Genomic DNA, 25296 nt, shown 5'->3' on the forward strand with positions numbered 1-25296 from the left:
ATTTGGTGATTTTCGACCGCAAGGCTGCTACCGACGCGAAAATCCTCTTTGACAAGCGGACCAATTGAATACATTTTCTGTTCATATTTATTGCCAATTGTCCACCATGGCGCCCGAGAAACGAAACAAGTTCCTCGACGCCGAAGAGAGCGACGACGACCTCGACCAAGGCTACGACTCCGAGGCTGAGGAGCTGCGCAAAGGAGGCCGCAGCGCCAAGAGACGTAAGGTCGACTCAGATGAAGAAGATGACTTCAGCGACGAGGAAGGCGGTCTTGTAGACCAGGAAAAGGACAGTGAAGATGAAGACCAAGAAGACGACGACGACGAGGAGGCAGAACCCTCGACCTCTTCAGGGAAAAAGTCAAAATCCGCAGCAGAACTCCCCGACGTCTCGAAACCCCTTACGAAAAAGAATCTTATCGCGACAGAAGAGGCCATCAAGAAGTCTGGCGTCGTCTACATCTCGCGAATCCCGCCATTCATGAAGCCCCAGAAGCTGCGCTCCCTCCTTGAGCCCTACGGCAAAATCAACCGCATTTTCCTCGCACCTGAAGACCCGGCCGTGCACGCGCGGCGCGTCAAGGCTGGCGGCAACAAGAAGAAGTCCTACACGGAGGGCTGGGTGGAATTCATGCGCAAGAAGGACGCCAAAGCCGTGTGCGAGCTGCTGAACGCTCGCACAATCGGCGGCAAGAAGGGATCCTACTACCATGATGATATTTGGACGCTCAAGTACCTCAAGGGGTTCAAGTGGAGGCATTTGACGGAGCAGATCTCGGCCGAGAATGCGGAGCGGACGAGCAGGATGCGTGCGGAAATCAGCAAGGCCAGCAAGGAGAACAAGGAGTTTGTGCGGAACGTGGAGCGCGCGAGGGTGTTGGACGGCATTGCGGCCACCAAGGCGAAGCGCGGGAAGCAGGCAGCGGCTGCCGCGGAGGATACGCCTGTGGCCGCGGACGGCGAGGGGCAGGCGGGCGGCGACAAGAGGCGGACGGTGTTCAAGCAGATACCCTTGGCGGAGAGGAAGAGCGAGGCTGGCGCGGCTGGGAAGCCGGCGGGGGATGTTGCGCGGGTTCTTGGCAAGATCTTTTGAGCTGGAGTGCGTGGGTGTGGGCGTATGTCCCAGGTCACTCCACCCACTATGTGTTTAGTTTGGTACGGAAGCATATTCAATCTCGACTATAGGATGAATTTTTTCCCCAATTTGCTTGGCCGCGATGGGTGTGACATGCAGGCGTAACGCGAGGAACGTGTCTTTGCGCAGATGCCAAGAAGCGGATAGGAAATGGCATGATGCCAAGGTCCGGTGATGATTTGCGTCTTGCTTCTTGGCAGTGAGGCGATGAACAGAGGTGTGCGAGCGTTAAAGATTCTATTATTACTTTGGCGGGTAGCTATGGGATGTGCTATTTGCAGTCGTGACGTCCTAATGCGGCTCTCTTGGTAATGGTTTCCCATTTTGGTTTATCAACACACATCCGTCACTACTCTACCCTACTGCAAAGTTCTCTAGTAACAACACTAGAAACCTGGCTATTTTCACCTTATTTCGTTATTGCGGGAGCTAACTCTCCCATGAAAGAGTACTACGTAACCTCAATCACGACCCTCAAAGTCAAAAACACAATGACAGTCCATCACGACCATTCCCGAAACCACAAATCAACCGCCGCCGCCGCCGCCGCCAAGAGGATTACACGCCATCCCGTCGAGTCGGAACTCACATCGCGATCGTAAACTATCGCTGTCATCGCCATCACCTTCAAAAAAGAAAGAAAGACAACCATCCGTCAGACAAACTAACTCGCCCACCACCATCCGGCGTCCAAGACTCTTGGGTAGTAGCAGCAGCACACATTCAGATGGAAACCAGCAGTGGTGAGTGGCCGCGGCCTCTCACCCCACCTCCATTCGCGCATAAAGGCCGACTAAGCCGCATCAGTCCGTCGGAGTCCGCATTGGAAAGCCACTCAACTACGGCGCCGAGGGACACGACTGCTCTGGCCCTCGACACACACCCCTCCCTCCTTGCCGTCTCATAATCCTCCTCGGAAGGTATAGTCGGGAGGTGGAGGTCTTGGTACGGGCGCACCTAGATCGTACCTTTTCATGGCAGAAAGTCTGGGGGAGGAGGGTAGGGGTATGTCTAAGCCAGGAGGAGCCAAAGGAGGAGGGGGAGTGTGACTGGTCTGTGTGTGTGTGTGCCTTATTGCCGGCGTCTATACTAAAGTCCTTGAGGAGCAGGGAGAGAGAGAAAGAGCGTAAACGCCGTCCCGTCCGTTTGAGAAGACAAGACGAGCAGCTGGCTTAGAGACAGGTTGCGAGATCATCGGATTCGTGATTCTGAAACGAAAACGCCGAAGAGGCCAGGAAAGGAGGGGGGCCAGGGTTCCCCGGCAGAGAGAGAGAGAGAGACAGAGTCTTCAATTTCTCCGAGAGGACGAATCAACGGTGGCAGCTACGGCCGCGGGGTGCCGATTGCGCAGTCCCTATTGGAAATCGGCGATTAGAAACCGTTCGGCCGGCGGTACTAGACAGCCGGCCCCGCGGAACCTGGGGGTGGGAGCACACACGATGATAGTAGTTGAGGAAGGTGAAATGATGATCAGGCCGTGGGCAAGGGGGGGCGTGCGGGTGGGCCGAACGCATGTGCAGTGCATACCGCGGAGGGTGCCGTTGGTGTTGGACCTCCCCCCTTTGAGAGTATGAGTAAGCGGTTAAACATATAGAGTTTGGGCAGTAAAAAAGGCACATTGCCGATCTGCAGACTTGAGGTGGGTGGTCAGTGTTCCCTCCCTGGGCGGGAAATCGGCGACGGCGATAACGACAACGACGAGAAGAACAGGGTGAGAAATGAAGCGCATGAGCCACGAGGTGGCCCGTCTATTCTTTGTTTCCAACAACACGCAACGCCCTGCTGCGTCGTGTGAGGTATCTGATGCATACACGCCTTGGCCCCATCCCTAACCGTCCCATCCCTTTTTGGAGATACCTTTTTTAAACTCTTTTTGCCGTGAGAAACAACTCTGCCCAAGACAACCGACACGGAGGTTGACAAAAACGACTTCCTCCCCGCAGACGGTGACTTAACCTAAACACCCCCCGGTATAGCGATAGCGACGTTGAGCGGGCTTCCCGCAAACCGTCACATCCTAAGCAACACGCACGCCCCCTTCCCAACTAAGCTTAATCCTGAATTTGCAGTTCATCCATGTCATCCAGCAGCTCATCCATGTCGACCCTTGGTGCCTCATCATCGTCTTCGGTCTCGGCGATAGACATGGCATCTGGGTCCGCCTTCTTCTCCTTCTGGGCGCGGTACACGGCCATGGTGGCACGGAATTCGTCGTCCTCCTCGACGTCGCGCAGGAACTGCTCGTACTCGTCGTCCATGCGTTGTTGGTCGGCCTTCTTGGGTAGCAGCTCGCCCTCGTCCTTGGCCATGCGCTTGAGCTTCCAGTTGCGGTTGCGGTTCCTCTTGCGGTTGGGGTAGTGCTTCTTGACGATCATGACGTCGGGTATCGTCGAGCCGTAGGCGTGAGAATCCTCAATGATGTCGAACTCTGGGTTATTGAAGTTGGTGCCAGTAAGCATATAGCCCAGCACAGAGTCACCTGCGTGAAGCAGACCACCAAGGTGTGTCCGTGCAAAGTATGTCTTGTCGTTGACACCCAAGTCTGCCGCCCGCATCACCTGCACCTCGGCAAGAAGCCACTTGCCCTTTTGCACGCCCGTAGGCTCGATGTCCATGACGATAAACTCGACCAGCGACTTCACGTCGGCAAGAGAGGTGAACGGCGCTCGCCAGTAGATGTCTGAGGGGATGCTTGCTGTCTGGAGGGTGTTGGGGTCGAGGAGGTATACTGCGGTTCCGATCTTGTGGCAGATGACCAAGGGGCTGATGTTGCTGGATGCCTTGGCCAGCTTGATAGGCAGAGCGACGAGGTCGTCACGGCAGATGGGAATGAGTTCAACAGAGAAGGTAAACTTGTAAGACTTGGTGGATGTGTGTACATCCTGGGAAATCAGCTCCTGGGACTTCTTGACGCGACAGGGCACGACTGAGTTCAGGAAGTCGATAAACTTCTCGGCCTGATTCCTTGCCGAGAAGAAGAAGTCGATTCCGTCCTTTGCCTCCTTGATGTTAAGAGTATCTCTGTGCGCACCGTGCTTCATGATCAACTGCTCGAGGTACAAGAAAGTCCTCTTGTGCAGGACCTTTTGGCGAACCTGGACGGAAGCACGCCACACGTTGGCCGTGTACGACTTTGCGCAGTCAGGGCACTGCTGGTATGCGACGATGAAGACGGCCTCGAAGGCCTGCTGCAGAAGAACACCGCTCTGGACTTCATCTTGGATGGTAATCTTGACCTTTACTCGTCTCGAGTGCGGCTCGGTCCACACGAATGAGGCGTCGATGATGCGAACCTTGTGTAGGCCCTTGAGCTTCTTTAAGCAGAGCGCGAGCAGCTCGCGAGATTCGGGGGCGGCGACAATCCAACTGGTGGGGGGGAGCAACCAGCGGTCGCAGTCTCGGCAGAAGTTGAGGGTGGCCTCACGCTGGACACCAGCAGAGATGTCGACGGTCAGCTTAATGCAGTCGAAGCAGAGGGCGTTGGCGGCGGTGGTGCCGTCGATGGGGGCGCCGCAGTTGCAGCAGAGAATCGTGGCGGCCGTCATTTTTGTTTATGATTCTCCCTCGATGCCCCTTATTATTGTTGTGAGTTTTCTTTTGTCGAGATTACTGGAGAAGTGGAAGGGCGGTTAACGGGGTGGTATAGAATATTTGAGCAGCCGGATGGCGGGGTTGTCGCGAAAGTGGGATATCCAGAAAAAAAAAATCGAAGACCCTGGCCAGATAACGGCCATGGCGGGGTGGGCGGTGCTTATCAATAGAGTCACGTGCGCAGAGTTTTTCTCAGTTGTGCCTAACCGCCAGTGGCGGGCTTTGGACCCCGGTCGAACCTATTGTCTTTTTTTACTAATCAATCATCCCACCGCAGCCGATAGTATGCAGGATGAACACCGCATGGAGAAAAAAACGAGACAAACATTTGGAGGTGTTTGTCATTGGGTAAAACTTTTATGGGGATGTGACTCATTACTGGGTTATCTTTATGGATCTCAAGCTAAGTCGCCCCAAGCACTTTACCCCGATATGCGGTCTCATTTCCCTATTAGGGAGCTCTAGCTGCTGAACAAGTAACACTTACTTGAAAGATGTAAGAGCATTGCGGATAGCTTCGCATACTCAAGCACGCGTTACTCCACCATACCAGATTAAGATATCACAGGGTGGCTGGCGGCAGTTCGACTTAGTCGTTGCAATTAATAGCTGTGGTGGTTGTGTCCAGTCTTTTAAGGGCCCAGAACGAATTGAGGCGCTTCTGGTCCTTCCTTAACACACAGCCGGCATGTGGTCTCATTTCTTGTAGTGCCTAGAGAACTGTAGAGCCACGGATGGTGACTTATTAAACGTTTCATCACTTTCACAATCAGATGCACTGCAGCTATCAACAGATTGGAGTATTGTCTACATCAGCTTGTTCGCAAGTATACACATGGCATAATTACAGTAGGCCAATATAACTGGAGAATCAAGGAGCTAAAGATGGCAGAAGGGGTATTCGAGGTGCACTTAGCGCTTGCCAACAACGACATTGAAACCAGCTCAGTTGAACTGGATCTTGACCATGAATAACGGCTGGAAAGTGCAGGTGGTGTGATTGACATAGTGAGTATGCCGGAAATTTGCTTCGAGCAACAGCCTCAAGTGAGATGCCAATAGCATTGTTGTAAACGACTTGATTAAGGGCAAAGAAATGGTAGTCTTTGTTAAATTTAGATGATAGAACATACTATCTGCTTTCTCCTTCGCTTATGGCCGTCACATACCTACTAGTACAAAGAGAAGTTGTACTGCATTAATGTGAACCAAATCACTATACTATCTTCTAGCCCTTTCAGGCCGCTTTGGACTTAGTGTTACGAAGCTGCTATATTCATAGCTGTCATGTTTAGCGTACTCTTTTAACGAAAAGTCTGTGTATAGGAATCATTGGGTATTATTTGAAAAGTCGACGATGACGTTGTGAGACCATTTTATAACGTAGAAGAAATAAGGAAAAAAGAGCCGGGAATCAAAGTAAAAACAATGCACCAAACCTCAGTAAGTCAGACGCTGACCTTGAACCAACGTCTCTAAACACAAGAAAATACAAACCTCTCTCGGTATAACCCCGCTTTCAATAAGCAGCCTCGCTGACAGGCAAAAGCAAGCGGAGGCGATACAGAGATAAACGGCATGAAACAAAGACGATAACCAGTCGTCGCCAACTGCCTAATTGGAATCGTGTGGTATTTGCTGCGCGTGGTGTGATTATGGTGGAGATGGGGGGGCCGGTTTGGGAAGTTGCAGGTCGAATGTTGTGACACCGTTTACCCAGGACTAGTGCTGACGGCCAGCAGCAGGACCAAGTACCGTGGCAAGTCCTTGCTGTCTTGTGTCTAGTCTTCGTTTTGCCCCCCCCCCCCCCCCCCCCCCCCCCCCCCCCCTCGTACTTGTCTTGATCTTGGGAGTGATGCTGAGACGGCGGGGAAAGGAGTGAAAAGGCATGGTGTCGAGGGATTTGTCGTAGAATTGGATGATACACTGAAACAGTCTAAAAAAAGTATACATCATTGTTAGAATTGGATCCAAAAGAGGTTCTATTGAGCGGGATAATTCTATCAACCAGCGCAATTTCACCAAAACGTCAGTCATATCAAGTATTCATAATACACAAATCTCCCTGCTTGTTCAACCACGGGCGTCTTCATCTTGTTGTCTTCAAATTTTTTTGCATTTAGTTTAATCTGAGGGGTATGCCTGTCTAAGACTTAGAAGTGGTCATTGTCTATTCGTGCGGCTTACTTGCCGTTCTCGCCGTTCTCTCCATTCTCCGCCTTCTTGCCGTTCGTCTCCTCAGAGCCGTTGTTCTGGCCCACCGCTCCGATGACCTGCTTGGCCTGCTGCAGGTCCGCCGCTATCATGCCCAGGTGGACAACGTCAGCGGATATGGTAATGAGACTCATTCTCTTGGCCGCCTCCTTGACCTTCTCCGGGCTGCCCCATGGCGGGGCGCCGAAAGCGAAGCCGGCGTAAGGCTTGTCGTGCTTGTCGATGGTCTCGAAGAAAAGCTTCGAGATCTCGACCCACTCGGGCTCGTCCTGAGGGCCGCCCATGTTGGCGGGAAGGTTCATGCTGACGCGAGCGTCTAGTTGGCCGAACCAGACGACGTCAATGTCGGGGCACTCGGTGAGAATGGCGTCGAGGTTGCGTACACCCTCGGCTGACTCGATCTGGATCATAACGGCTGCCTGGTTGTTGACGCACTTGTGAATGTCGGAGGTGGGGTCGTAAGGGGTGTCGGTAAGGAAGGGGATGAGGCGGAAGGGAGGGGCAGAGCGAGTGCCGTTCTGCTTGGTGCCGTACTTGGCGGCCGAGAGGACATGCTTGGCCTGCTCGACTGTCTCAACCTGAGGAACAACGATGCTCGCACCGCAGTCAAGAGCGTAGCCGATAGCAGCGTGGTCGTGTCCAGGAACGCTATAGAAGGGGGAGAGGTCAGCGAGGTCCGTAGCTGTGGGTATTCTAGAGCTAATCTTACCGAACCCAGGGAATGGTTCGCCCCTGGCTCATGAAGATAGCTTCGTGGACCATCTGAATGTGTTAGTTTTGAATGTTCAATTGTCTCTGCTTTGAGAAACTCAACACACCGAGGTCATGGTCTCAACATTGCAAGAAGTGTGCTCCCAGTCGATCCAGACAGCATCGTATCCCATGGGTGCGAGGAACCGTGTAATGGGAATGGAACTGAGGCCAGCATAGTAGCACAGCAGAGGGGGGATCTTCTTCTGGTGGGCATCGCGAATGGCCTGACGCGCCTTGTGAGGTTGGAAGAGTGACGGCGCAGCATAGGCGGCCATGCCCTGCGTGGCAACGTTCTTGTATTCCTCGCCAATTACTGACATTTTCGCTACTGTCCCGGTGAAGATGTAAGGGAGACTGTTGAAGAGAACGGCCCAAGAAAAGATTTGTAAAGTGTGGTCGATCAATCACTGAACAAACAGTTGGCGGATCATCTCTTATATGCTGTTGGAGATGCGAATGTCACGTTGCTGCATCTATCTGTGGACCTTCAAGGACCATAACGCTCACCAGGGTCTTCCGCACTGTGTGAGATCTTTCTGCAGGCGAAGATAACGCCCGGCTCTTACGGATTAGCGGTGTTGACCGTGATTTGATTTTAGGTCGTTTTCTCAACGAGGTTTAATCCATTGACGTTTCGGCTAAACGCTAGCCGTTGCTCCAGCGAGCGATGGATTCTATTGTTGCAAAGTTCCACCCTACTCTCACGTCAGCTAAGTAATTACTGGGTTTACGGAGCCACGCGGGCTTCAGATGCTATGAATTTGAAAAAAAGACAAAACCCTTGCTCATCCATGTTTGCCTCTATCTAGTCATTCGTACTTCTGGCCAATTGACCGCCCGCTTGTGCTACACGGTGATAAAATCAATGGGCCAACATGGCGCTCGCTGTTTCAATAGGAAGCAGCGCAAAGAAACCTTGGAGAAGCTCGTAGTACAAGGTGCGTGGACAGGAGCCTAGAACATATGTCCAAGATCATTGCACATGTGCCGGTGATCATGACGGAACGACAGACCACAGCAAGGAAGGTGAGAAGGGTCTTGGCTTTTTGCCTGCTTCTGGGACTCGCAAAAAGACCTCAGAAAATATCCCACAGCGAAATTTTGCCGTCTTTGCTTCCAGCGGCCAGCCAATGGGCGGTCTGGGCCTGGAGTATGCGTCTATCTTTAACGGTGAGCTGCCCCAGTCGAGGCACAAGATCGCGGGGCAGCTCCTGAGAATGAGCCTCGCTTGAAGCAACCCCGTTGTCACCCGCCCGAGGATCGACACTGACGCTAGCCAGGACGACAGCATAGCATCCCACCTGGTGCCACTTAAGGGTCGCTACTTCCTTAAGCGTCTTGGAGGAATACACTCTAACGGCTGAATCCCACCCTGCCGTCGCAAAAATGCGGCCGTCGTCCCGGACGCGTAAACCTTGCTGGCCAGCGTGCCTGGTGTTTGAAATCTTCAGTGGATGCTGTACGGGTTGCTCCTCACCGGCGGAGTTAGGACCCGGAAGAGGATGCTTCGCCACGACTGCGTCCGCCCCGGAGGTAAGAAAATACTGTTGATCCGCAACAACGTCGAGTGAAAGTATTGGTTGTTGATGGATCTTGGACAAGTAAACGGTGCTCCATGTACCATTGGTTGTGAGCTGCAGAACTGTTGCCAAGCCATTCTCGTAGGCGGCAACAAGGGTCAAGGTGCCATTGGCGGACGGGCTCCCAGGCAAAGCTCCGTCAACGTACAGTAGGGCCAGGGCCATAACCATGCCATTCTTGTCACTGGTTTTAACAGTGTGAAGTCGCCTCTGCGACGGTAGTTCGTAAATGTCGACCTGTGGGCGCGGCTCTCGGGTTAGAGTTCGCTGTCATGCAGGGCGATGCAGAGCCGGGCTTAAAAGCCGGAGATAGAGGAGGGACAACGGGTGAGAGCGGGCATACTCACCGACTCCGAAGCTAGCGTGTTTGGCACGGCTAGCAGTAGGTCTGTGGCTTCTGTCGCGTCGCCCTTTCGAGGAACACAAGATGCAAAGGAGCAAAAGTTCATCGTATTGACGTCAACGATGTGCAGAATTTGCGGTTGAGGCCTAGGCTCCGATGTCTCATCTAGAGGCAGCTTCTTGCTGAGCGCAGCCTCGTCGTCGCGGCCAAGCTGCCAGACGACAAGCCTGTGATCCCGACCATGGCTACACCGGTGTCAGAAGGTGGCAGGGGGCTCCAGATTGGCGAAAATAAGGGGGGAAAATAAGCTCACGTTATGATGCGATCATGGCCCCAGCCTTGAACCCCCAAAATTGCGTTCTCGTGTGGCCTCCAAACTGCCGTTGGGCGCATTATGGTAAGGTCCCACAGCACGACGAAGCCTTCAGCGTCGCCGCTGACAAGCCTTTCATTGCCACGAATGAAGGTAAGGGCGTGTACCTGGGCCTTGTGACCTCGCAGGATTGTCTTTGGATGCGGCACAGAGTCTGTCATAGCTTTTTGGCGCCAAGACAAAAACTGAAAAAAAAAAAAAAAAGAACCAGTTATGGTTAATGTTGGGATGCAAGGTAAGGAAGGCAGCCAAGGCAGAGAGACGTGTGGTTATTGTCGCCTGAAGGGGAAACAGTAAAGGCCGTTATGTTAACACAGTACGGTCATTGCAGAATCAGCACTGATTGCTTTGGGCCATTTTGTGGCAACGCACCACTAAATTGGCGGGTTTTTAACAGTGTGAGTGATGCACTAAACTGAATAATTTCGTGAAAATCGAAATCCTTCGACACTATCTAGCCCAACAGTCCTCTATCCAATGAAAACAACATCCGTTACTGCAAGCAGACATCATTACTATTGAGACTGCCCAATCCATCTCACGTCAGATGTCCGGATTATTCGGCCCCAGCTTCTGTAGGATGATTTAGGCGGTTAGATCAATCACCCTGAGAACTTTGAACGCCCAATTAGCTGCAGAGCGTCAGCCGGATCCCGCGGCAACTTCTGCAGTAGAGGAAGGCTGTGAGTATCAGATAAGGTGATGTTCATAGCCCAGTGAGACGAAGAAAATGAGATGGGGACGTCAGAAGACTCCTACTTGATGTTTTCCAAGATTGACGGGGTGTCAACTGAGTGGTGTATGGAGTAATAGAGGGTTAGCCCAGATGTCGAAGTCACCATAGAATTGCGCAACGTCCGCCAACTGGCATTGATTGTGGACAAGCAGTGTAGACGAAGTCGATACCTATGAGAAAATTACTCCCAGGTCAGTGCAAACGGCTTGGCTCCATGAGACACCAAAGTGAAGTACCTCGATGATAACCCGACGTCAAACTGAGTTCGTCCCTGTCTGCGGACAATACATTCACTCTTTATATATAGCTGAGGCTATTGCACCATTATTCAGTCTTACTTCCGCTACTGCCAGGTACTTGGGGGCTGCAGCGCGGCGCTTGAATTGTGCCGCCTCCGCCTGAAAAGAGCGGGAAATTGGGGCGTGACGGCCGAAACGCCGAAAGAGCCGGGCCGGGTCGGATGTAGGAGAGCCTGTGGGGAAGGCTTAGCCTTAGGTCATCTCAGCTTAGTAGGATGTTGCTCGCTGGTGAGACGAAGATGTTTTAAATGGCTGCGATGGCTTTAGGCTACATATGAACAGTCAAAAGTGAAACCTCGCACATCAGTCTCCCGGTGGTATGGTTGAGTATGGACGGTTTAAATCCTTGGGTGAGACGGGGTTGTCAGATGTATTGAGCACAACAACCAGTGAGATGGGATGGCTGCTGAGGTATGCGTAAAACGTTGGAGGAATACTGCCCATAGTGCAATTGTTTCCCTTTCCCCATTTTTCAGATCCTGGGAAAGAGGCCATAAATGCTCATTGGTGCGTACCTGGTGTGTGTGTAGGGCAAGGCAAGTAGATTTACGACCTGTGCTGCCGTGCAAGCCATGAACGAGATTTACGGTACCTGCACTTTGGGAAAGATTAAGGTGTCTACGTACTTCCAGGCTCCTTCCCTGCCGTGCCTACCCCCTTCAGGTTCGTGTTTCCTGTGCCTCATCAACAAGACGACAGGTACGTAGCTTATCCCTCAGGCTACTGGTATTTGCTCATTGCCTATACCAAGCTAGCTCTAGTGTTCGGTCTAACACATTCCCTCATTACATAATCTCTCCCACCACCTGCAGGTCTCGTAAATCTCAACATGCGAATCGGACTGACACGTGCGGCCGTCACCCTTCTGCCCTACGACCCTCGCCCGACCGAACGGACGGATCCTTGGGCTCTGAGATCGACACGCCCGCCGCCTGGAATGATACCTATCTGGTCATCCTTCGACATACCGTTCATTTGGCTCCCGAGTATCTCCTAATTCCGGAATTAGGGGCGTCGAGGTGACTCGGTGGCTCAACATTGACTTTGCTCAGGCTTTAGACTGCAAAGCCGAAGCACTCGTGGTGTTTTCCCCTTGTCCCGTGCTCTGACGGCCTGACGAGCGAGTAATTCATGTCATCATGTCTAGCGTCCTCAAGAGAATCATATCATTCGCCAGTTGTACGAACATCCTGTTTCCAAGCGTTCGGAAGGGGGCAAGGAATCCTCTCGCTTCCTGTAATCAATGTTTTTTTTTTTTTTTCCCTCCCTTCGCAAATAGGCAAATAATCGTCTGGGCATTTGCCTCCCAAAGAAGGATCCCACCAAAACAAGAACAAGCTTACTTGTCCGAGGCGTCTAGTCGGGTTCAGAATTGACTCCACCACCTATTGATGATGGACACGTCCCACAACTGCAAAGCTTAGTTCAAACAGCCTAAACTAACATGCTGTGCTGATTGTCAAGCATTTTCTCCGCTCATCGTCGGACATTTACTTAACACATTCCAGCAAAAGTCCGCAGCGGCGGAAGAGTCACCGGTAACTAAAACCACCCTAAGACACGGCCTTTACAAATCAACAAAACACCATGGGCATGGGATGTGACGGGCGCAGACAGTTCTAATGATGTGGCGGCGTCAAGCGCAGCCTTATCCGTATGCACCTTTCCTAAGCGGACGTGAATGAAACCTGGAGCTAAACCAACAAGAAGTGATTCACGACCCCAAAAGCTACAATCGCTGGCCGTAAGTACGCGTTAGGGCCGGGTCGAATCCCTCCATCCGCTTATCTCCTCTGTGCAAACTCCGCCAAATACCACCGTGAATTACAATATCCCTTTTTCCATCCACCGACTCGGCGGAGCCGGTACTGCACCCTGCATGACAACCAATATGCACCATCATCAGACAGGGGTACGCCAAAGTACCATAAGCCATCCGGCCTTGGCAGTTGCTGCCTCATGGGAGTGGACTTTGAGAGAGCCTCAGGGTAGCAGAGACCACCAATCCCGCTGGGTGGGCTATGCGGACTTTTCGGAACATTCCAGATCTACACCCATTGGGCAAGTTAGAATGAGAAGAGGTGCGGCGCGTCGCAAAACGACAGGCCCTTTACAACCACACACATGGCACGCAGGCGGAGATTGGCTATTCTGGTTACCAAGCAGCAACGCCAAAGTGTTGCTGATAGGCGCTACTCAGGCTCATCTAATACTTGGTCTCGGTGCAAACTCATCATAGGGCTTACAAATGATGGCGTGCCGATAACACCAAATACACGTGCGGGTCGTATCGTCCGGAGCTAATGCATCCTTCGTACATCGACGTCCCCCCACCATCGCACTGGGCTGATCGTTACATGCCAGTAACGTTATGCTATTGCAACATGGTACAAGCTTAGTCTGGCACCATACGTGATGGGCTATCGCGTCAGAATACCTCCTTCGTGTAAGATGATACCCCGGGGATGGCTGTCGTCAGCCTGTCGCTGCGTTCAACTACATCCAGAACGGGGCCAGGGCACCTGTCTGCTGGCTTCTTCTTCCTCCGAGCGGCAGGTCGGGCTCAACGCTACCTAAAATCCGACATTTGCTACTTTCTATCCATGGTCTTCCCTTCACATACATAAGAGACCTGGTCCTTTCCCCCGGGTTCTCATCTCGGTCCATCTTGTGGCACGCACTTCAGAGACATTCAACCTTATCCTCGACAAGCCTGGACACTCTGCCAGAACCCTAGCAGTTCAGAACTGCGATTCATAGTTGACCCTATTCACACGACAACCGTTGAGAAGTCCATAACATCACTGCCACAATGACATCTACCCACAGCACCCTTGTGGCTGCTCGCGAGAAGGGCGAGAAGGGCCAAGAAACCACACCATCGCCATCCATGTTAGCGGAGGAGGGAACTATCGAGAAGAAGGAGGAGACCGGCACGGCCACCGATGAAGAGGCCGGTTCGGTTCAACCACAGGAGACCCAGGCCGAATACCCTACCGGTATGGCTCTCGGGCTTATCGTCTTTGCCCTTGTCCTCAGTATCTTCCTCATTGCCCTCGACATGACCATCGTCGCAACCGCTATCCCAAAAATCACCGACGAGTTCAAGGGCCTGGACCAAGTGTCCTGGTACGGATCCGCCTTCTTCATGACTGTCGCTGCATTCCAGTCAACCTGTACGTTTCAGAAAGCAAGCCCCTTCTTTAAGGCCATCATGGAACTAACAATGTCGTGAACAGGGGGTAAAGCATTCAAGTACTTCTCGCTCAAATACTCTTTCCTACTATCTATCTTCATCTTTGAAGTGGGCAGTCTCATTTGTGGTGTTGCACCCAACTCCATCGCGCTCATCGTCGGCCGTGCTATTGCCGGCGTCGGTGCAGCAGGCATTGGTTCGGGTGCCTACACTATCATCGGCTTCTCCGCCCCGCCAGACAAGCGACCCACGTTCACCGGCATCATAGGTGCCGCCTACGGTATCGCCTCTGTCATCGGTCCTCTCATCGGCGGCGCCTTCACCGATCATGTCTCCTGGCGCTGGTGTTTCTACATCAACCTCCCTATCGGAGGCCTTGGTGCTGCCATCATCTTCTTCTTCTTTAGCAACCCGCCCCAGGCAGTGCCTGTCAAAGCCAGTTTGCGCGAAAAGATTCTCCAGATGGATCTGATCGGAACCTCTCTTATCATGGGCGCTACCATCTCCTTCCTCCTCGCCCTCCAATGGGGCGGCAACACCCACGCATGGAATTCCTCGGTCATCATCGGGCTGTTTGTCGGCTTCGGTCTTATTATCATCACATTCGGCGTCCTTGAGTGGTACCAGGGTGAGCGTGCTATGATCACGCCTCGTCTCATCAGCGACCGCACAGTCTACATCTCCTCCGCCTACTCTTTCTTCTTTGGCGGCTCCTACTTCGTGCTTGTTTACTACCTACCCATCTACTTCCAGTCTGTAGGCAACACTTCTCCTACCGAGTCTGGTGTGCGTAACCTCCCCCTCATCATTGCTGTCACCATTGCAACAATCAGCTCGGGTATTTCCATCTCCATTACGGGTATCTACGCTCCTATCCTCGTTGGCGGCGCCGCCATCGCGACGGTCAGTGCCGGTCTCCTTTACACCCTGGACATCGGCACCGGCAGTGGCAAATGGATTGGCTACCAAATTCTCGCCGGCCTCGGCTGGGGCGCAGCATTCCAGGTTCCCATCATCGCTATCCAGGGTACGGTAAGCGAGTCTGACCTCGCTCCCTCCACCGCCATCCTCCTCTGTAAGTTCGACGTCTCACTCATTTGCTCATATTCCTCCATGAAACCTCTATTAACATTTGCCTTGCTCAGTTTTCCAAATCGTCGGCGGAGCCTTCTTTGTCGCGGCTGCTCAGTCCGGCTTCCTCGTCACCCTCCTCAAGAAGGTTGTGGAGTACGTCCCCGGCATCAACCCGGGCCTTGTTGCCCTCACTGGTGCCACGGAAATTCGCAATGCCTTCCCGGCTGACGAGGTTCCCGGCGTCGTCCACGCATACATGGATGGCCTCAAGATCGCCTTCGCCATCAGCATTGCTGGTGCGGGCTTCGCCTTCTTGGTCTCCCTCGGCACCAGGTGGAGCAAGCTCAATACCAAGAAGATTTCCGGTGCTGGTGCCGCTTAGGAAAAAAAGGAACTCTATTAGGATAAAGACTGGATCATCATTTTTTTGCTGTCAGCCTGCTTGATACCTGTTTTTTCCAGATACCATGCGCCATACTGCTGGAGGATTTCTTTTATTTCCTTTTTCTAAATCATAGACTCTAATATGGGAGGCTTATACAAAAAAGCCAAGGCGTTATACGGATATGTTTTTTTGGGGGGGAGGGGGGCTAAAAGCCACCCTCATGAAATGCGCTCGAACATGACCAGCTCGACTCTTGATGGCTTATGAAGGGGAATGTCTTGATATAATAAGGAATACGAAGAGATAATTCGCCAAGACCTGCCACAAGTACCTGTTTCAAATGTGACATGAAGTTAATGTTCCATCAAGAAGTCAAATCTAATTATGAACATAATCTATAGTTTTATCGCCTCCTTGTGAAAGACCTCCCTCTTAGAATACCCGATGCATCCGAAGAAGTATTAGTCGTTGCTATAAGACGTACCGTCGGCCCCAGTGAGGTTAACCATTCGCACTACATCCTACTGCAAGGCCAACAGATCGTGACTGGGTATGTTCGTAAACATTTCAATGACTTCTCCGTCATCGATCGGGCGACCCGTTTTGACGTTGTTTATGACTATAGGCTGAGAAAATCGGTCTAGCCAGTCAACGGATCCTATTCCTTCGGCTTCCATCTTTGTGAAACCGAAAAGGGGTGATAAAGAGTAGTGAGAATTTGTTTCCCTCGGGTCGGCATCCAGTGGCATTGGGTCTAAAGGTCGGATACTTCTCTGCCGTCCCAACCAGCGAAATACGAGACTAATTCCCTCGATCGTCTTCTCGTCCGCAACGGCTCTTCTCTTGTGACTCTCTCGGCCTTCCGGCTTCGATCGCACCTCTTCGACAGTCATCTCTGCTGTTCCGTGCATGCATAGTCCGAAATAGCCCTCGGCCCACTGGTGACCAAGCACAGGATCCAAGGAAATGGCGTTCGTTCTGTCTATATCATTTTTGGGAGATGGAAAGCCCCCTGCATAATCTATGAGCTTGTCCAGGCAGTTGACCTGGTTGTCGGGCATGATGTAGCGCAGGAAAGAGGTGTCGAAGCCAGGTCTCGGTTTCTGGATATTAGGTGGGAATATGTGAATGTTCTCGGCAAACTCCTTTTTGGTTATGATGCAAAGTTTATCGCGTTCCTATCGGTATCGCGATCAGCATGCTCCCTAGCCATCTCTGTACATATGTCTGGTGCGAAAAGGGCAAGCCTACTTACTGTTTCTGATTTCGATCTCTGAAGCTGCGGATTGAAAGAAGTCGAAGCTTTGTTGCGGACTGATAAATGTGTCGTATTAGTAGAGAACAACCACCCGCAATACCATTTGAAACAGCCAATAGGTTCAGATGTGGTAGATGACAATCCGGGAATATGGGAAAGACAGGAAACGACGATATGCTTACACATTTCTATCAAAACCACGAGAGTGCTGGTGCAGGTCTTTATAAATGTCGTCAGGTTAAAGTTAGTGCTTCCCTCGTCACAGGCCTTATCTCGCAGTTCGCGAAGTTTATGGATGTCGGCAACCATTAAACCGGCCCATAAGGCAGCCTTGAGGTCCGAATTTCGAATGTTTTCCTCGAAAGCTGCCTCTTGTATGTCCCCAGCTAAGGCCTGTCGTTCCTCGATGTCGGCTATAAAATATTCAGTCTCGATTCGACGTGGAGAAGCGCTGAGAAATCTTTCCAAGGCATCAAGGTCCTTTTTCGACGTTCCGGAGTCGTGGATGAAATTTACGGCAAGTTGACATACTGCAGTCAGGTGTGGTGCTAGGATAGGGTCTTCACTGCTTGCGTGAGCTGCTTCGCCTTGTCGAACGTCTGTATCAACATCCATGTCCATACTAGAAATCTGGAAATGAGTTTCCAGATCAAATGCTGTAGGCTGAAGGCGTGATTCACTGCTGTCGTTACCGTGACATCATTTTCATTAGAGGCAAAGTACAATGTAGTTGGAAAGCCAAGGTGGAGAATGCCTCTGCGTCTGTACAAAGAGTTTGATGACCCTCTCCTTCCTCAATAATTGAATATTGTCTGCCTGCTCTTTCTAACCAGTACATGTCATTAGACGTACCTACCTCGCAACATGTATGGATGTAGCAGGAAGTGCTCCCTGCCCTACTTTTGTACTAGCTATTATTCTTTACCCGTACACCTTCTCGTTGCCAACCTAGCTTTCACCTGTTCAGCTTGATTTCTACCAGCCTTGTCCTCCTGTTGCGCGCAAAGTGAGGTGCCATCAATTCTTGTCTAATTTTCTTCTGCCAATCTGGTGATGCCTACCATACTAGGTGAATATTTCACGCGTTCTCCGTCTATTTTCATCTGCAACAGAGACTCCAGGGACCTCTTCAACTGTGTACTCAACGTCCTTCTGTATCCCTCGAACTGGTCTGAGCTCCGTTTCGCTGCCCAAACCCGACCCTTCACTTTCTCCGCCGTTCAAGCGCAACGCGCCTTTCTGCCACTTCCTGGATTTCGCCGACATTCCAGATCCGCCTATGGTCTGCCCAACATATTTCGAAGGCGTCTGCTTTGTAGCATTGCGGTTCTTGCCAAGAAGAAACCGGAAGGCAGGTAATGTGGCAACGATAATGCTAACAGTGGATTCGATGTGACTCCACATGCTAAGGAGCACAGGACCATTAGCCACGGTGGTGGGATCTTTCGCTGAGTCACTTGTAGCCTTTGTGACTTGGGCAAGCCGCACAAGGGCAAATGCAATAATGATGGCGCCGAGGGAGAACAGGACTGCGAGCCCAAACTTATGTGTCGGCGACGTAATGAGCTTCCGGAGCAAGTTGAGAGGCAAGATCATGACTATTTCGTTATTGAGCATGTCAGTTGCTACGAAAAACCGCGAATATGTACGAAATGTTGCCAAGTGATACGCAGAGACGAGAAGGGGGCTACCTACTTAGCAGATCTGATACAACATCGGCACTGGTCGCGAACTTGATAGACGCATCCGCCCGTACAAGGTCTTCTGGCGCACTGCACCCGGCTACACACTCTCAATATCAATGACTCGTTCACTTGGATGGTTTTGGAGGTTGCTCCACTTACTTGGGCTCCAATACTTGGTCAAAGGTGTGCAGGTAAGGAAGTTTGAGAGCATACAGGCAAGATAGAGAAGCAGAACGACAGTAAAGCACGCCCACCATGCCCTAATGTAATTAGGCAAGCCAATGACAAGCCGCCGAACGAAGAACAGGATCGAAAACTTGGCTAAACCAGTCCATAGTTAGTGCTATCTCCTTGATCGAATTGAGTTGCGCCAGACTCGGGACGAGAGATCGAAACGGAGAAACATACCAGCCCACAGAGTCGTCCAGAACAGTAACATTTGGGAAAACATCAATTTAAGTGATGTGACTGTCCTCGCAGTGAACTCCTCGATCGGTAGAGGCAGAGGCGTCAAGGGATCTTTGGCTGCCGCCTTAGTATACTCGCCCGCGAGATAAAACTGCGGCAACAAGCTCGTAATAACAGCGGACAGGGCCGTGAGCGAGACAAGCCCGGCGAAGATGAAGTAGTCATCTGCGTATAGTCGTCGCTGGAGTATCCACTGAAAGCTGCCGCGAAATATCGTCAAGCCGAAGGCGGCTGCCCACAACACCCAAATAAGCACCTAAAAAGGGATATACGTTAGCGAGAGTGGAGAGTGATGGCCAATGCACTGAAGACAATGGCACGAAACTGAGGAGATCGGCGGCTCACGGGACGTGCCCGGCCGGGTGGGACCTCCGGAGAAGTGGAGTCATATTATGCTTTGGGTTTCCTACCATTATTTCGGTGAAGCCAAGAACAGGCGCTGCCATGATGCCAGTTGTTTGACAGCCACCTTCCAGCGACTCGGTAATATCTGGTACAGCAATGTCGTTCCACAATGATGCCGAAATGCGGCCCATGAAAAGCTTGAAAGTGGTCAGTCCAACAGCTAAATACACAAAATGCCTCCTCTTTCTCCTTTACGACCCCCACACTCCCGAACCGACTTGCTGGATCGAGATACCTGCGCCGGAACGCCACCAGTTTCGTACCATGCAGGTTCACAGGAATGGCAATATGATTTTCGTGCGGATAGAACGGCTCTGGACGAAGAGTTGGAACGAGGGTAGGAATTGCACTTTTGTGATAACGGTGCTAGCCAAATCAAGCGTGGGGTGCCAGGGTTGCGACTGGGGTTTGCCACCAACACCAACATCTCATCTCGGGTCTGCGAAAATTCATGCCGCACCAATGAGATGGCTTCCAAGTGAAGCACTACTGCATGTTGCAACGGTTACTGACATACTTCGCTAAAGGATTTCTGCAGGTCCATGGGGCCCTGGATCGGTTGCGAAATTTAATATATTTCATCGCCACGGCGAGACTCGACTCCAACATATGAATGGGAGGAGAATGAAAGATAAACTTTCCCTCGACCGCCACTGCCTGGGTTGTCTGTTACATCTTCCTTGAATCCTCTCTGCCAAGTGCGTCGGTCATCATGGTTCAGGTTTCGTCCCTCACAGCCCAGCTGTTGGCCATTGCAGCTTGTGCTTCGTTCCCGGGTGTTGCCGCTGACGAAGTGGCTGCATCCTCCTCAGCCGTTGCCAGTCTTGCCGGTTCAGAGAAGATCGCTTGCTCGCTTCTGAGCAAGAAGTACCCCGATCTGACGTTCTTCGCTGGCTCCGATGGCTACGCCTTTGAGACTCAGACGCAGTATTGGTCGGCTACCGCCTACAATACCCCAGCATGCGTCTTTGTCCCCAAGAATGCCCAACAGGTCTCCTTCGCCATCACGACCTTGACTTTGAGTCTGACCAAGTTTGCGGTCCGCAGTGGCGGCCACATGCCGGTGCTTGGCTACAACAACATTGGCTCCTCTGGTGTTCTGCTTTCGACCTCGAACCTGAACACACTGTCTGTGTCAAATGATAAGGCTACTGTCTCGGTTGGCGCCGGTAACAGGTGGAGAGACGTGTACTCCTACCTCCAGACCTACAACCTCGCTGCAGTCGGTGGCCGTATTGGCGGTGTCGGCGTCTCGGGTTTGTTGCTTGGAGGTGGTATTTCATTCCACTCAAACCAGTATGGCTTTGCTGCCGACAACGTTGTACGTTACCAAGCTGTTCTTGCAAGCGGTCTTGTCGTTGAGGCCACTGCTACCAATGCCTTCTCGGACCTGTACTGGGCACTCAAGGGTGGCGGCAACTCCTTTGCCATCGTCACTCGCTTCGACCTCAAGACTGTCCCTTCAACCAAGGTCTGGGTTGGTATTTCGCAGTACGCTCAAACCGACAGCGACAAGTATCTCGACGCCGTGTACAACTTTGGCAAGTACGGTTCCGCTGATGGAAAGGCGGCCATCATCCCAACCATCCTGACGTACCCATCGTACAACCTTACCGCCTACGCTGCGGCTAGATTCTACGACTCCGAGACCGCGCCCGCCACGGCATTCGAGAACTTTACAGCACCCGCTCTTACACCTGTTGCCGACACGTCCGCTCTGCAACCCCTAGCTGAGTATGTGAGCGCCGTTGATGCTCTCCAGCCCACTGGTCTTCGTCAAGAGTAAGTTACCCTCATACCGCATAGCAATGCTTCGAAAAGAAACTCTGGACTGACGCCATACATAGCTTCCGTGTCTTGTCGTTGGTAGTCAACCGCGAAGCCGTCGACCTCGTCCATAACACCTTCATCGCGGCCGCCAACTCCAAGCTTGCCAGCATTGTTGGATTGTCGGCTTCCATCACCTTCCAACCCATCACCAAAGAATTCATCCAGCAAGGCATCCGCAGGGGCGGACCCAACCCCCAGGGTGTTGACCCTGCCAAGGCGCCTTACTTCTGGGTCGTTGAGAACCTGTCGTGGCAAGACGCCAAGGACGACGAGGCGGCTCGTAGTTTCGCTGAAAGCATCACGGCTGAAATTGAGGCTTCTTTGGAAGCCAAGGGCGTTGCTGGTGGCTACCTGTACTTGAACGATGCGGGTAAGGGCCAGCGCGTCTTCCAGAGCTACCCTGCGGCGAACCTCGCGAGGCTCAAGGCCATTCGATTCAAGTATGATCCTTTGAGAATCTATACCAACCTCTTGACCGGAGGCTGGAAGGTTCTCGACGCTTGATATTTCGGAACTAATGACGGATGATGGTTTGAATCGCGAGCAAACAATGGGATGCTGATCCCTGCTATCGCGGCGACGACCAGCTCTGTAAATAAATCTGGCTGGAAGTAGCATCCCTGTATTTAGCTACGGTATGATACATACCTCAATGATAATCGTAATAAAGTTTTCCGGTTTCCAAGCTGTAGCCAGGAGTAGGTTAGCTGCCTCTAGTTGTCGTGAACTACTGTCACTGATATATGTTTTTTTTTTGCGCTTGAAAGGGCTTGCCCAATCTGATTTCCATAGCATTCGGTCGCAGGTATGCCCTTTTGAACTCCTTTTATTATTATCAAATTCGCTCTAAATCAAAAAGACATCATCTATGCGCTGGCAAGCTTCACACTGCCGTCTTCCATTCCAAAGTAGGCGGCAACTGGCTTCTGTGCGAGGCCGAACTTGCCAGCCTGGGCCGCCTGAAGCCCGTTGACGCCGTGGAAGATGCCAATTTCCACGATACCAGGGATCAGAAGCAGCTCCTTGGCCAGCGCCGAGACCTCCCACGCGCCAGCGGCATTGCGGCCGGCGGCCTGAGCGGCGCTATCCGTGAGATCCTCGGGCAAGAGGAGCTGGGGGAAGGGCGCATCGATGATCCACATGCCGTTGTCAGTGACAGCCTCACCAGCCTTGGCGGGGGCTCCAGGGCGGACGAGGGGCTTGACGGAGCCGAGATCGGTCAAGCGGTCCAGCACGTCGGGTGCGGACATGGGAAGGACCTCAATGGGGATTGCCTTCCAGTTGGTGAGAAGCCTTTGAGAAAGCTTACGGTAGTCTGCCACCTTGTCAGAGTTCTGTTCATTTACATAGATATATGGAGAGGGGAAAAAAACTCACCAGCGACAACGACAAACTTCTTAGCAGCAATGGCGACCAGCTTCTCCTGCAACAAGCAGGCACCGCCGCCCTTGATGCAGTTGAGGTTGGCGTCAACCTCGTCGGCGCCGTCAAACGCAACGTCAAGAGGGACGAGCTTGCCGTCGGGGCCAATGGGTCTCTCATCGAGGTTGCACAGGCGCAGACCGGCAGCGCGGATCAAACCCTTGGACTGGCTTCCAGTAGGGAGGAAGGTCATGTTGGACCAGAAGGCGGGGCCCTTTGCGGCGATGGCATCGACGACGTAGACGACGGTGCTGCCGGAGCCGATACCGACGTAGCGCGCGGAGGGGTCGAGGTGCTCATCGACGGCGCGGTAAGCCGCGGCCTTCTTGGCCGACTCGACGAGGGAAACTGCTGAAGACATTGCGCGGAGATAGACTTTTGACGGAGAGGTGCGGGGTGAGGTGAAGTTGAAAGTGCGTGAAAGGAGTGAAGGTGTGGATGAGGACGATGAACGGAGAGACGAGGCTGTTGATCTTATTAATAAAGATGCGTTCCTGCAGGTCCAAAACATGGGGGGCGGCGGGAGAAGAGGGTTCGGAGATGGGGTGGTGGTGTTATAGTGGGATGAGCCATAAACTGCTCTTCCGGCGACCGGGCTTACTCATGAGTCGCACCGGAGGGTGGATCCCGATTCGGGTGCTGCCGGCTGGCGGCAGATGGTGTCCGCTTCCGCTCCCGGTACCTCGAGACGAGGACGGTACACTTTGCAAGCCACAAATGCACTGGAATTGCTTACAAGAATGAAGGCGTTCATTTCTGTCAGAAAATGGGGAATTTTCTATTTTGTAGTAAGTTTCGCCGCCTACAAAGCTGAATACATACTGCCCATTTGAGAGCAGAACCTTCGGTGAGACTCGGTGAGGATGAATTCACCGGATGACCCCTCCTTACCGGTCGCGGGACGTTTTTTTTTTTTCTTTTTTTCTTACTGCAGATGTCAGGACCACTTCTTCACTCCACATATGACGTATAACCCGAGTTTTCCAGGGACGCAGAACCCACCATTTCAATGCCCTTGATCTACTCGGACGTTGTCTCAGGACGGAAGCGCCGAATCAAACCGAGACTTCGGGTGCCCTGCGAATGCGCCGGGAGCCACCGGCGTGCTGCCGGTGGACCTCCAGTGGACCAAGGAAAAGTTTGTAGGTGATGGGTAACAGGGAAACTCCTCGCGGGCACCGCGGCAAATGAGAAACTGGTTTCTGGAACGACGTCACTTTTTTGAACTACTGTAGCCATGCTTAGAAGCCTGTGTGCTTTGGGTAAGGTATATACAACTCATACTGCATAGATCTGTAACGGAGCCTCCCCTAGGAACCGAGCATAATAGCGAGGCCCGTCTCTAAGATTAAGGAGGGCTTACATTTCATGTCTTTCACGGCCTCTCGTGCTGGCATACATATGCATACGCAACTAGACTGCTCACTAGCTGTTTTGATGTTTGACCAACATGCAACAACTAACTTTGTGTACTTTTCGGTTTCTGATAATGCTCTTTGAGCTCAGGACAGACTTTCGATAGGTGAGACAGGATTTCTGCTGCTGCTGCTTCCGGCGAAAGATTCGACACGTCTAGACGGAGTTGAGACGGGTTGTTGTCAAATCCATAGAGGTCTGGTCCCGCGCGAAACTTCTTCAGCAGCTCTGCGTCTATGAGCTTGCCCTGGGCTGCCCTGTCACTTTCAACGAGCCTTTGCAGGTTGGTTTCCTCGTCGCAATGCAGTATTATCGGAACGAAGTCGCAGCCTCTTTCAGAGGCGCACCGCTCGTATTCTTGACAAACCGCAGGACCGTTTTCAAAATCAGTTTGTGCGTCCGTAAAGATGTAAGCGCTTGCATGGGTGGCTCGCTCGTGTATCAGCGAGTCGAAGACTGCTGAGCGGATTCTGCGACGGAGAGTATGATAACCTGGCTGTTCCCTTTGTAACACGGCTTCTACTGGGTTGATGAGGAGGTGGTTGTGCACGAGCTTTAGCATTCTAGAGCTGTCGCCTGAGATAATCTGAGCGATGGTGAGCTTGCCCGTTCCTGGAAAGCCATTGATGTAAATTATTGGAAGGGGCCGAGAGCCTGACTTGTCCGTCATCTTGATGTTAATCAATTGCCTTGCAGATGGGAATCTGCGCTGAAGATACGATGAGTACAAACAAATTTCAGTTTTCTTTTTCGTTTAAATCGTTGGATTTTCTTCTGCTTTTTGACAGATAAGCTTAGGCCAGACATTGTGAGTCACGCTGTCCAGAAGTGACTCAAAATATGCCCGTCAAGGTACATTTCGCATATATCAGATGAAGTGGCACTAAGACAGTTTTAGCCATTGACAACCTCCAGAAATGTCGACTCATAAGCCAATATGTTCAGTAACTTTGAAATGAAGACTTTGGTTGATGAAGAGAAGATTTGGCGAAGTAACTTCCTCATAAATATTAAAAAAGAAAAAAAAAAAATGGAATGGATGGAAATCCGCTTCAAGATTAGTGTAGGTTTCACAGGGGGTGAAACAGGGGGTGAAACGGAATTCCGTTCGTCAATAACAAATAACAGTA

General features: G+C 52.0%; 9 protein-coding genes across 9 annotated transcripts; 3 read left to right on the forward strand and 6 right to left on the reverse strand.

The window, feature by feature from the left end:
• Positions 1-106: 106 nt before the first annotated feature.
• CTRU02_202433 (RNA recognition domain-containing protein) lies at positions 107-1096 on the forward strand (the record flags this gene model as incomplete). The annotated part of the gene is made up of 1 exon (XM_036719846.1): positions 107-1096. One exon carries the CDS (start codon positions 107-109, stop codon positions 1094-1096), a length of 990 nt encoding a protein of 329 aa, XP_036588548.1.
• Positions 1097-3189: 2093 nt separating this feature from the next.
• Positions 3190-4683, reverse strand: CTRU02_202434 (nonsense-mediated mRNA decay protein; the record flags this gene model as incomplete). Its single annotated transcript, XM_036719847.1, has 1 exon — positions 3190-4683. One exon carries the CDS (start codon positions 4681-4683, stop codon positions 3190-3192), a length of 1494 nt encoding a protein of 497 aa, XP_036588549.1.
• A 2229-nt stretch (positions 4684-6912) lies between these two features.
• CTRU02_202435 (aldolase citrate lyase family protein) lies at positions 6913-8016 on the reverse strand (the record flags this gene model as incomplete). Its single annotated transcript, XM_036719848.1, has 3 exons — positions 6913-7591; positions 7653-7705; positions 7762-8016. The coding sequence occupies 3 exons, from the start codon at positions 8014-8016 to the stop codon at positions 6913-6915; spliced, it is 987 nt and encodes a 328-aa protein (XP_036588550.1).
• Positions 8017-8772: 756 nt separating this feature from the next.
• On the reverse strand, positions 8773-10153 carry CTRU02_202436 (WD repeat-containing protein; the record flags this gene model as incomplete). Its single annotated transcript, XM_036719849.1, has 3 exons — positions 8773-9513; positions 9624-9864; positions 9933-10153. 3 exons carry the CDS (start codon positions 10151-10153, stop codon positions 8773-8775), a joined length of 1203 nt encoding a protein of 400 aa, XP_036588551.1.
• A 3686-nt stretch (positions 10154-13839) lies between these two features.
• Positions 13840-15679, forward strand: CTRU02_202437 (major facilitator superfamily transporter; the record flags this gene model as incomplete). Its single annotated transcript, XM_036719850.1, has 3 exons — positions 13840-14203; positions 14267-15298; positions 15369-15679. 3 exons carry the CDS (start codon positions 13840-13842, stop codon positions 15677-15679), a joined length of 1707 nt encoding a protein of 568 aa, XP_036588552.1.
• A 2326-nt stretch (positions 15680-18005) lies between these two features.
• Positions 18006-19539, reverse strand: CTRU02_202438 (uncharacterized protein; the record flags this gene model as incomplete). The annotated part of the gene is made up of 5 exons (XM_036719851.1): positions 18006-18538; positions 18636-18722; positions 18785-18946; positions 19034-19349; positions 19504-19539. The coding sequence occupies 5 exons, from the start codon at positions 19537-19539 to the stop codon at positions 18006-18008; spliced, it is 1134 nt and encodes a 377-aa protein (XP_036588553.1).
• A 671-nt stretch (positions 19540-20210) lies between these two features.
• On the forward strand, positions 20211-21832 carry CTRU02_202439 (FAD binding domain-containing protein; the record flags this gene model as incomplete). The annotated part of the gene is made up of 2 exons (XM_070204040.1): positions 20211-21280; positions 21340-21832. 2 exons carry the CDS (start codon positions 20211-20213, stop codon positions 21830-21832), a joined length of 1563 nt encoding a protein of 520 aa, XP_070062622.1.
• A 362-nt stretch (positions 21833-22194) lies between these two features.
• On the reverse strand, positions 22195-23111 carry CTRU02_202440 (ribose 5-phosphate isomerase a; the record flags this gene model as incomplete). Its single annotated transcript, XM_036719853.2, has 2 exons — positions 22195-22643; positions 22706-23111. The coding sequence occupies 2 exons, from the start codon at positions 23109-23111 to the stop codon at positions 22195-22197; spliced, it is 855 nt and encodes a 284-aa protein (XP_036588555.2).
• Positions 23112-24209: 1098 nt separating this feature from the next.
• CTRU02_202441 (uncharacterized protein) lies at positions 24210-24836 on the reverse strand (the record flags this gene model as incomplete). Its single annotated transcript, XM_036719854.1, has 1 exon — positions 24210-24836. One exon carries the CDS (start codon positions 24834-24836, stop codon positions 24210-24212), a length of 627 nt encoding a protein of 208 aa, XP_036588556.1.
• Positions 24837-25296: the final 460 nt, after the last annotated feature.

The sequence above is a fragment of the Colletotrichum truncatum genome, assembly GCF_014235925.2.
Source record: "Colletotrichum truncatum strain CMES1059 chromosome Unknown Contig_0001, whole genome shotgun sequence".
In the NCBI taxonomy this organism is placed as follows: Eukaryota; Fungi; Ascomycota; class Sordariomycetes; order Glomerellales; family Glomerellaceae; genus Colletotrichum; species Colletotrichum truncatum.